Source organism: Paramisgurnus dabryanus, chromosome 1 (genome assembly GCF_030506205.2).
Source record: "Paramisgurnus dabryanus chromosome 1, PD_genome_1.1, whole genome shotgun sequence".
Lineage (NCBI taxonomy): Eukaryota > Metazoa > Chordata > Actinopteri > Cypriniformes > Cobitidae > Paramisgurnus > Paramisgurnus dabryanus.
The window spans coordinates 46,746,660-46,758,463 of record NC_133337.1 but is presented as its reverse complement, the minus strand read 5'-3'; the positions used below and the strand labels follow the sequence as shown (position 1 = coordinate 46,758,463).

Here is an 11,804-nt window from a genome sequence, read left to right as displayed (position 1 = left end):
AAGGCCACTAACATTGATCGTGACTAAGCTCAAACATAACCTGTAGCACGTGTTTGCCTATAGATAGTCAAGGCACTGCTTTGCTAGCAACATTTTATTTATATGCCAGAGCTGTTCACCCTTCTAATTGGCTGGTTGAATTGTTTGTTGATCCCAAGTCATTAGTGGCTGTCTTTATAGCCCCTTCTATCAATTAACATCTGGTTAATGAGGGTGCAGGAAGGGTGTATTTAACAGAGGCAAAGCTTTATGTTCCATACGGGACGAATAAGAGCCCGTAATCTTTTGTGGTGCCAGTGACATGCACCCCATGGATACACATTAATCAGCTGGCCTTTCATGTTTCACTTCACTTTTGTCTGATTAGAAACAAAAAACCCTAAAACTGCTGACCGGCTTGGAGTCCACATTTAAAGTCTGACTCGATGCTGATCTGCAATCAGTAAAAAATGGCACGATAATGACCACCCATCATGTGACACCTCATATCTTATGGTCATTCTGACTCTCCAAACAACATGGGATGTCTGGTTATCATTAGGCTGCCTCTTTACTCCTCATTCTGATATAGTGAGATGAGAAAACAACTATATAATGATCCAGATGGTGGTGATATAATTCAATATACTTTGTATAACACGGTAAGACTTATTTTTTTAGTTTTATTTAAAAATAAATGTATTACACATTTTTGTGGAAGACAATCATGCATTTCAAACACTTAATATAGCCTATATATTATTTACAGGAAATTAGAAAATGTACATTTAATGGCTAATCGTATTTTATCCAAGATCTTCTTCATTTTGCTGCCTTTTTCGCCTGAAAACAAAACAAAATTAAATAGAGGAGATTAAGAAAATAGTTAAATATTTGTTAGTGCATTTAGAGACTTGTTTATTTTATTTTTAGATGACAAACAGAGACTCACAGCTGATTGAAAGCAGGTCTTTAATGCTTCAAATTCTTTAGCGCACATATTTTTGGTCAGCTCCTGTTTGCCAGTCGTTGTGGCGGCCACGCATTTACCGTAAGCAGTTGCCTAATAAAATACACAATTATTTAAAAATTACATTACAGTGATATACTCATCATATGCATTCTATAAAAATATTATATAAACATAATAAAAATAGTACTTTAGAAGTAAAATTTACAATAATATTTCTGTATAACGTTATGTCAGTAATATTATGTATAGTGAATGAATGAAGTACCTCTGTTGAACACTGAGCGAACATCTCCGGAAAAAGTCTCATTCTCGCTCTACTGCGAGTCCAAACATTTGAACCAGGCATGATTCTGCAACGACTTTGTTTTTTAATGAAAAAAACAATAACTCACTGAGAATAATATCTGTTAACACAGTAAATCTAATTCAAAACTATTCCCGTTCATAGCTTTTTACAGAATTCTGAGCAACAGACAGCGCCATGATGGTGACCTCTGAGACAACATGCCTAAACCAATAAAAACTCACATTGACGATAGGTGGCCAATCGGTGCATTTGTCGATGATACCCGTTCTAATTTTTGATTGGCTCTATATATTTCTTACGCAAAGCAACGGCCCAATAGAAATAACGACCAAAGATATTTTCAGGAGAATCAAGAACATCCTCATCGATTAACTTCTGCTTTTAGTCACGTGTGGTATATGTCAGCGTCCTATTGGCTAAAACAACATAGTGCTCAATCGGACTTACATTTTATTAATTTAGTCAAAAATTGCATTTTATCACGTAACTACACTATATACTGTATAAAACAAGGATATAACTTATATTCTGAACTATAATTAAATACCGTAAAAAAAGAAAACGATCATATATTAAGCCCGAGTAGACGGACTATACATGGGTTTGTGTAAATAATCTTGGGCAGGCTGAAGCTGCACGGTCATCCGCCCTGTGAGAAATGAAACATAGACCGCCCAAAATACATCGTACTGCGCGTCATGGCCACATTACTGGAACGCCTGGTTTTCCTACAGAAAGTACGTATATGTGTCAGGGTAAAGCTGGCGTGATATTCCCAATATCATATAGCTGGAGCTAGCATAGCAGTTGGTAAAATGTTTACATGAGTGTGTGATATTCGTATGCTGCTGCTGTTGTTTATAAACACGTAAGGTGACAATAACACGTTTTTTAAACATGCAAGGTTTTCAAAAATCATGGTTATTTTGTGGTAACCATGGTTTTACTACAGTAACCAGTTTTTTTAACTGTGGTAAAACCAGGGCTAGTACCTGTTTAGTAACTGTAGTGCCTTTAAGTGTAATGTAAATACTATTGTAAGTTAAGTTAACTTAACGTAAATATCGGAAACTTACGGAAAATACTATTGCCCTTTCGAAAATTAACCATGGTTTTACCAAAGTAAACATAGTTACTATGGTATATGTAATAAAACCAAGGTAACCCCAAATTTACCTATGACTGTACTATATGTTAAGTGTCTGATATATTAGATGGTTTTTGAACAGGTTATCCTTGTTCAGCTCTACACTGTTTTTTTATTTAGGTGCCCACGCTCATGCGGGCAACAGCAGATGACGAATCGCCATGTCCAGGTTATCTCTTTGAGGAGATCAGCAGTATCCTTTCTCAAGCTTTACAGCATTGTCTATATAGGACAGAAAAATTAACATGATGTGGATTTTGACTCTCATGAAACCTCAGATATTTCCCACGAGTCTGTGGGCTGCTGCCAGTGTCTTTTGGAGTATCTCTTGGAAAGACTGCAGGTGGAGTCCTGCCACGTCAAACTCAAGGTGAGATGGGGCTCAGTGGTGTAAAGACATTGGTTGACCTCGTAGAGGGTAAAGTGTGTACCTTTTAGAAGGATCTCTTGACAGAAATGCAATATAATATACATAACTACGTTATCAGTGGTGTATAAAGTCCTTATATAATGAAGTGTATTGTTTTAATTACCTTACAATGAGCCGCTTTGATCTACGTACACCACAGGTCCCCTACATTAAAGTAGCCAGCGTGTTTCTACAGTAGCCCTGAATGGACAAACTGTTTTACAGTCCATGTTTCATCCCTGTTTTCTCAGACGATGACATGTTTGTCCTGTGGCAGCTACCATAGCTTCTCTTTGCATTTTGAAAGTGAGTTTGGTTGCAATTTGCAATCTCACCACTTGATACTGCTAAAAACCCACTTAACATCTTTAAAGAGCACCTATTGTCCGATTCACGTTTTTACATTTCCTTTCATGTGTGTATTAGTACATGTTAACGATATACAAAAGGTACATACCCCAAACTAAATGATGACGCGCGAGTTATCATCTCCAAAGTAGATCTCTTTTGTTGGACTACAACAAACACACAGATTTTAGGCAATAGTTTACTTCCTGGGATTGGTTATGTAATGAAGACCGACATTATCAAAATTCTTCCAGCTTTGACTCACAGCCTGTAAGATAACTCCTGTTATCATTGCATTGTGAGCGAATCTTTTAAACATGGTAAGGAGCGTCACATTTCCGGCTGATGTCAGAGGTATATTCGGGCCAATCAGGGACACAGAGCTATTCAAATCCGTGCCTTTCAGGAAGAGAGTGAAATCTGTAGCTACAAAAATGTACGGTGTGTGGAAAATAATGTAGGGTTTTTTTAACCATAAAATAACGTTGTTTTAAATTTAACTCTTTCACCGCCAGCATTTTAAAAAAAAGTTGCCAGCCAGCGCCAGCGTTTTTCATGATTTTCACCAAAGTTTAATGCCTTCCAGAAAATGTTCTTCTTTAAATATATAAACATACAATATACCAAATGAAAGAACAGACCCTCTGCTTTCAAACAAAAAAAAACGTTTCATCCTACCTTTAGTGGTTCTTTTGCAATCAGCTTTTGAATATGGGTAGGTTTTTGCAAAAACACCATATTTTGAGCAAAAAGCAGAGATAATTCCATTTTTATCACAGACTTTTCTTAGAGATCCCATTCAGAGCGATCTTTAAAACAGACACGGACATGTAGCAGCTTGCCATAGGGCAATACTTCCGGTTTTAAAAAGTTGCAGAAGGGCGCCACCTGGTGGATAATAGCGGTATTGCGGAAAGACGGAAAATCTCGTCATTGGCGGGGAAGCGTTTTCTCTTAATTGACGAGATATCTCGTCAATGGCGGGGAAAGAGTTAAACAATGATATAGGTGCACTTTTATTGATTTTGAAGCAGCTAACAAGTTATGGGTTTGATGCCCCCATCAGTACATGTGTACTAAAAAAATATGCAACTTGAATGCACTGTACGTTGCTTTGGATAGAAGTGTCTGCGAAATGCGGTTGTTTATTGTACCTATTTGTCATCCTGTAGGTCCTGAAGATTCTCTTACATTTATGTAGCCACGGACCACCTCACTTTCTCACAGAGCTACGACGAAATGCTACATTTATTCAGGAAGTGATCGGTAAGGAACTATTCACAATACACACTGTAGGAATATAAACGATTGATATTCGTATCATGTTGAGTTCTTACGTGATGAATATTGTATCAATGATAGCATACAGCGGCCCTCCGGACCCTATCCACGGCAATGCCCATTTTCAGAAAGTCAGAAGCACTGCTCAGGTAAAATTGTCTTCTTTTATCATTTTCTTTCAATGGAAATCTTTTTCATACTTCTGTTCCATATATTAAATATGAAGTTTAGAAATATATGACACATAACTGCACTTAAAATTACATTGCATTTGGCAGACGCTTGTATCCAAAGTAACTTACAATGCATTTTACTGTAGATATACATTTTAGCAGTGTGTGTGTTCCCTGGGAATCAAACCCACAACCTTTTGACCCCTAATGTTAAGCTCATTCAATTTAGCCACAGGAGCAAATAATTTGAAGAACATTGAATGTTCCACACTTAAATTATATAATTAATATAGTATATATAAGAGAAGAAGTAGTAAGAGAAGAAGAGAAGAAGATATTTATGACTGTCCATCCATGTTTCTAACTTTTATTGAAGTCCAGCAATTGTGTCATTACAGGAATTGGCCAGTCTGCTGTTTAATGATACCATGTCTTTAGATTCTGGAGTTACTACATGCAAAACAGTCAAAACATCCATGGGTAAGTGGATTTAGTTTATACCTAAAAATACCTTTAAATGTAAAAAAAAAATAGATGCATTGTGTAATTTTGAGAATGATCTCTTGACAGAAATGCAATATAATAAAGATAATTATATTATTAGTGGTGTATAAAGACCTTACATAATGAACTGTATTGTTTTTATTACCATAAAATGAGCCGTTTTATCTACATACACCGCGGGACGGGTCACTTACATTGAAGTCACCATTCTACGCCGCCATGTTTCTGCAGTAGCCCTAAACTGACAAACTGCTCTATAAAGCGAGTTTTGTTACCACGTTGTCTCAGACGATGACGTGTTTGTCCTGTTGTGGCTACCGTAGCTTCTCTATGCATTTCGAAAGGTAGGGGTGAGCTGTAGACTGAGGCCCTGTCCCAAATGGCGCACTTCATGCGGACTTTTGGTCTCGTGGCCATAAATTGCTCGCTCAGTCTACGAGTCCGTAGGGTGTCCCATCTGTCATTTTTATGCTCCGAAGTGTGCTCATCAGCGCCCCCTTTGCACCCTTGATGCGGTCTTCGGCAAAACCCGCACTGCTGCAGGCTTCACGCACTTTACCAACCCAGAAGTCCTTGCAAAAGAGCAATCTGACAACGGATGGAAGGAGATTCCATTCACACTGATGGGCAACTTCTCATCCTATTTCCGGTGTGACACTTGACTCGAGTCTGTCCTAAAATACGGTGCTCTCTCATGGACTCGCGTCAAGGGTCCTTAAGGTCTGCACTACATGATGTCATCAAAGGGGGGACTCTGAGGAAGTCCACAAGTTCAGAGTGTGCCATTTGGACCTGTGCTGTTGGTTGCAATTCACAGTCTCACCACTAGATGCCACCAAAAACCTACACACTGGTCGTTTAAAACAAAGTTTTATTATTCGACATTAAATTCATAATAAATTTGTCTTTTTTATAGGAATGGGCTCTAAATAAATTTGTCTTTTTTATAGGAATGGGCTCTGAGTCGCTCAGATCTGGCATGCAGGGGTTTGGAAACAGCCCAGGAAAAACAGAGTCCAGTAAGAATCAGCCAATCATGCCCTTCATCCAAGTCCAGAGCTACTATTTACCATCTGCAAGTCATGCCGATGCATTTGCCTTTTATTGTTTTTATCTCATTAAGATGGAGCGACTTTACTGGACAAAATACAGAGAGCTGCAGAAGCGGTTGCCAGCGCTGTCCTTCCTCCAGCAGAGCATCCCGGAATCCGTCTCCATGACAACAACTACCACGCTGTGGTGGCTCCATCCGCTGCCGTGGAGATGGCCGTGCCAGCGTCTGCCTACAACATCCGATCCCACGACCACAGAGGTGAGATGAGCGCAAAGTCCGATCAGAAGTGCGTTAATAATAAAATTAACTCTTTACCCGCCAGCGTTTTAAAAAAAAGTTGCTAGCCAGCGCCAGCATTTTCATGATTTTCAAAAAAGTTGAATGCCTTCCAAAAAATGTTCTTTTTTAAATATATAAACATACATTATATCAAATGAACGAACAGACTCTCTGCTTTAAAAAAAAAAAACAGTTTCCTCCTACCTTGATTAGTTCTCTTCTTATCACCTCTTAAATATGGGTAGGTTTCTTCAAGAACACCCAAATTTTAAGCAAAAAGCTGAAATAATTCCATTTTTGTGAAGGACTTTTGTTAGAGATCAGATGCAGAGTGATCCTCAAAACATACATGGACATACAGCTGTTTGCTCTAGGGCGATACTTCCGAGTTTTATAAGTGGCATAACATCCACCTGGTGGATAGTAGCGATATTACGCATTGCCAGGAATACTCGTCATTGGCAGGAAAGCGTTTTCTCTTAACTGACGAGTTAAATTGCAATGGCAGGGAAAGAGTTAACATCTCCAATGTCTCCACGCCTTACAGCATCTCACAGGTGTCCAGGGCAGGCCGGTGGAGGCTGGGAAGAGACGGACAGTGGTCACAGCTCCTCCCAGAACTCCTCCCAGGAAATCATGCCGGTCAGCCAGACCTCAGTAAGCAGCAGTAGTAAGTCAGGTGGCTCGGGCAGCCACTCGGGGGCGAGTCGTGAAAGCGGTGATTTATCAGAGCGGTAAGATTTAAGCGTATTTCTTTCTTTAGGAGGTGAAATATGATTCACTTGGCTGTTCTGATGTATTTGTGTTGATTGGAATCAGTGTGGAGGCCATGCAGCTTGGGGACTGTGGTCAGGAGATGGCACTTATCAACAGTCTGACCCGCGGTTCCAAAGTCTTCTTATCCAGAGAGGAGAGCCAACACTTCATCAAAGAGTAAATGATTCATGATTGCATGTGCTCTTGATTTTGGCATCAGTTTGGGTCAAACTAAATATTGATTTACAAATATTCATGCATTGCAATGCAAGCAAGTACATAGATTTACAGTATTTCAGTCATGACATTTCTGACCGTGGACCACAATCAATTTTTTTATTACTATTAATATATCATCTGAAAGCTGAATAAATGAGCTTTCCTTTGATGCATGTTTTGTTAGGATATGACAATGTTTATGTCTGAGACTATTTGAAAATCTGGAATCTGAGGGTATTGAGAAAATCGCCTTTAAAATTATCCAAATGAAGTCCTTAGCAACACATATTACTAATGATAAATACATTTTTTTATATTTACTGAAGGAATTTTACAAAATATCTTCATGGAACATGATCTTTGTTTAACATCCTAATGATTTATTGGCATAAAAATATCTACCAACCAAACAATGTATGGTTGGCTATTGCCAACATTGGCTAAGTGTGACTTGTGACTGGTTTTGTGATCAAGGTTCACATTTACATTCAGGGTTCCCACGGGTCCTTGAAATCCTTGAAAGTTTGTGAAACTGGGGGGAAAATTCACGGCCCTGGGAAGTTTTTGAAAATATACATACATAGATACAGGTCATTAAAGTGCTTGAAACTATATTGATATTATCCTACACTACATATTCCCTATGCAGTGTAGGATAATGTAAAAAATTCTAGACTTTTTAAGCACACGTGCTAAACTGTTCACTTAAAATGCTTATATCTTCTGTATGTGAATGTTGATTCATACCAAAATGCTTTTTTGCATAGTTGTGCTTGACAAATGGAAATGTCTCTGGTTACGATGTAACTGTTGTTCCCTGAGAAGGGAAAGTGGCCTTGCGTCTCCCTTGCCATACTTTCTGTGTCCCTGTAATGCCGTTTTTGTCAATATTTCAGATAGCGATATACTTTCTGGCTTCCACGTCAGCCTGTCTTTGTCGTTAAGCCTCACCATTGGTTAAATTTGATATACAAATTCAGGCGTCCCCAAAGTGTCACCGCAGTGACGCAGCGCGAGTCCCCTCGAAAGGGAACTGTTAAAATGTATCTTTAAAGGTAACACAATGTAATCTTGCTCTCACATGAAATGTGTCCCCACATTTAGTCCTTGAATTTGAGGGTATTGGGCCTGGAAAGTCCTTGAAAGGTCGTGAATTTGAAGTTAACTAAGGAGTGGGAACCCATTGCGTTTATGTATTTGGCAGATGCCTTTATCCAAATTATCTTGCATAGCATTTAATCTATAATTTTTTTTATCCGTATGTGTGCCCTGGGATCGAACCCATGACTTTTGGGATGCTAATGCAGTTCTCTACCATTTGTGCTACAGAAACAGATTTTTTTTTAAACATTTTTGCCTTTATTTGAAAGACAGCAGTAGTTTTTAGAGAGGGCAGGAAAGTACAAGGTAGAGATAAAAGGACCTGATGCCAAGGAGCAACTCGGGTTGCCGAAAGCACGTCTGTGCAACATTTTGGAGCACTGTCCGCTAAACCATTGGCTATGACCAGGAACACATTATTAAAATATTTTGTCTAATCTCTTAATCTGCTTTTAGATGTTCCACTCTCAACTGTGAGGTGGTTGTTGAACTTCTTTCTCGCAAACTCCAGGACCACGGACAAACTGTCCAAATGGTAAAATGTCTTTTTATTTTGACATCATTTCCTTTTATTTATTATGACTCAACTTGTATACTTAAATGTTCTGATTTCTTTGTATGAATTCAATATTTGGCTTGATGGCTACATCTGGTGGAAATTGTGTGTCAATAGCCCACTTAGAAATCCCCTTGCTGATGTGTCAAATACTTATTTTCCCAGCTGCATATAGCCTTTATAGTTATCCTGACAGCATAGCTTAAAATGCTCCTTCTCGCCTACAGAGAGCGCTATGTGCTCTGGTTTGTCTGATGTCATCAGACTTCCTCTCCCTAGACCACATTTTCAATATCACACACAAACGCCTTGCACAGCTTAGTGAAGGACCAGCAGGCCCCGTCGCCAACAAAGCCACAAAGGTACTGTGAGCCAAACCATGTGTTTTAAGAATTTATTCACTATTTTACATTTTTTTTAGAGGTCATATACATATATCATTACAAATATAATTCACCATTGCATTCACATAAATGTGATACTGTATTGTGTAATAACTAAACAATATTTTTGTTTCACTAGCTCCTAAGGCAATTTGAAGCCTTGCTCGGCTGTGTCACACATCCCAGGTGTCCAGCCTCTTCCAGCTCTTCACTTTCAGAGCAGCCCTCCAAATCGTTCACTTTCCTTCTTGGACAACTAGAAGAAACGGCAACTTCATACGAGTCACCACCGCCTATAGATCTCTCAGAGGGTAACGTCACCGCACCCGAGTCTCAGATCAAAAGAGTACAAGAAGAGGAGAGAAACCGCTCCAAGCTCTTAGAAGCTTCCAGACTTTCGCTGTTCAGTGGGATGGAGCTGGTGAACAGAAGCAAACCTGTGTGTTTGGTTGAGCCGGTTCCTGTCGAGACAGACGTACAGACAGGTGCGACTGAGAAAAGATTTGAGAGAACTAAAGAGTCACCTGCGTCTAGTGGACCTGTACAATGCAAAGAGCAAATATCGGCCTTCTCCTTCCTCAATCTCTGATGTTTACTTTATTGTTTATACATAAGTGTTCTGACATAGGGTGAAGTACTTAATCCTTTAATCTAAAAAAGGCATTGCTTACCTGTAACTACTGTTCTTGACATATAATATAATATAAAAATGAGATCATATTCCAGTTATAGATATGGATAGTTCACCTAAAAATGGAAATTCTGATATTATTGACACACCCTCAAGTTGTTACAAACCGGATAATTTCTTTGTTTTGCTGAACACCAAGGAAGATATTTCTAATAAAGCACCATTGACTTTCAAAGTAGGAAAAAATACTATGGAAGTCAATGGTGCTCAAAAACGGTTTGATTACAAACATTGCTTTAAATATCTTCCTTTGTGTTCAACAGAACAAAGAAATGTATACAGGTTTGTAATTTGAAGGTGAGTTAATAATGACAGAATTTACATTTTTGGGTGAACTATCTCTTTAACTTGTGCAATAACCTAAGTATAAGCATTCTTTATTGGAAAATGATCTGTGTGTTTACCAGGTCATTGTCTTAGCCGGTACCTGTAGCGATGAAACCTTTGAAATATAACAGATGCACGCATGAGGATGAATTCTGACTGCAGTTTACTTTATGCACCTGTGAAAATGCTGCTAATGGTGCAGGTTATGGATTAAGTTTTGTTGATCAGTAATGGTATGTGTAATTCGGCAAAGTCATTCTGAGATACAGTACAATACAGAAAACTGAATCATTTATAATTTTTAACATAATTGTGTTGTTTTTAAAAGGTGAAGTGTGTCATTTTTTATTATTTAATAGTTTACAGAGACAAATAATCTGTTTGTGGATTGATGTGTGACCCTGCCTATGAAACCCAGCTAAAGTCATTTAGTTTTTTTGTGATTTACTAATCTCTACATAATTTCATCCTACATGTAAAGAACATTCTATGAAAAAATATCCTTGATATCTTTAATATTGACTGAGTAATCAAACTTTGCTCCTAATCTCATGAATTGAGCACAATGGGGCGGTTTCCTGGACAGAGCTTATAAAATGTGTGTTTGAGGTGCTTTAATTTAAAAACACCTTGTCCTGTTTAAAGGGATACTCCACTTTTTTTGAAAATATGCAAATTTTCCAGCTCCCCTAAACATTTGATTCTTACAGTTTTGGAATCCATTCAGCTGATCTCCGGGTCTGTCGCTAGCACATTTAGCATAGCTTAGCCTAAAACATTGAATCTGATTAGACCATTAGCATCGCGCAAAAAATAACCAAAGAGTTTCGATATTTTTCCTATTTAAAACTTGACTCTTCTGTATTTACATCGCGTACTAAGACCGCGATTTTCTAGGCAGCTATGATTACTTTCAATAGCAGGGTACTATTTTTTGGCACTGCGTAATATCATCGTGCCTCCTGCAGCCATGTTATAGCAGCAAAGTCCTTGATTATTACGCCAGTTTGAGAGTATAGTTCCTATTCATATAGGCCTAGAAAATCGCAACTTTTTACTTTCCGTCGGTCTTAGTACAAGATGTTACTACAGAAGAGTCAAGTTTTAAATAGGAAAAATATCAAAACTCTTTGGTTATTTTTTAAAGCACAATGCTAATGGTCTAATCAGATTCAATGGATTATGCTAAGATATGCTATAAGTGCTAACGCAAGACCCAGAGATCAGCTGAATGGATTCCAAAACTGTAAAAAATAAAAAGTTTAACTCTAGGGGAGCTGGAAAATGAGCATATTTAAAAAAAAGTGGAATGTCCCT

At 38.3% G+C, this 11,804-nt stretch overlaps 2 protein-coding genes across 2 annotated transcripts; one reads left to right on the top strand and one right to left on the bottom strand.

Moving 5' to 3' along the window:
• Positions 1 to 666: 666 nt before the first annotated feature.
• On the bottom strand, positions 667 to 1,450 carry ndufaf8 (NADH:ubiquinone oxidoreductase complex assembly factor 8). The gene is made up of 3 exons (XM_065262838.2): positions 1,218 to 1,450; positions 932 to 1,042; positions 667 to 822 (listed from the first exon to the last, which is right to left on the bottom strand). Exons 1-3 carry the CDS (start codon positions 1,296 to 1,298, stop codon positions 802 to 804), a joined length of 213 nt encoding a protein of 70 aa, XP_065118910.2. The 5' UTR covers positions 1,299 to 1,450; the 3' UTR covers positions 667 to 801.
• A 399-nt stretch (positions 1,451 to 1,849) lies between these two features.
• On the top strand, positions 1,850 to 11,265 carry tepsin (TEPSIN adaptor related protein complex 4 accessory protein). Its single transcript, XM_065262635.2, has 13 exons — positions 1,850 to 1,996; positions 2,527 to 2,599; positions 2,685 to 2,776; positions 4,336 to 4,429; positions 4,526 to 4,593; positions 5,016 to 5,097; positions 6,072 to 6,140; positions 6,245 to 6,433; positions 7,002 to 7,188; positions 7,274 to 7,387; positions 8,987 to 9,065; positions 9,314 to 9,448; positions 9,609 to 11,265. The coding sequence occupies exons 1-13, from the start codon at positions 1,958 to 1,960 to the stop codon at positions 10,056 to 10,058; spliced, it is 1,671 nt and encodes a 556-aa protein (XP_065118707.2). The 5' UTR covers positions 1,850 to 1,957; the 3' UTR covers positions 10,059 to 11,265.
• The last annotated feature ends 539 nt before the right edge of the window (positions 11,266 to 11,804 follow it).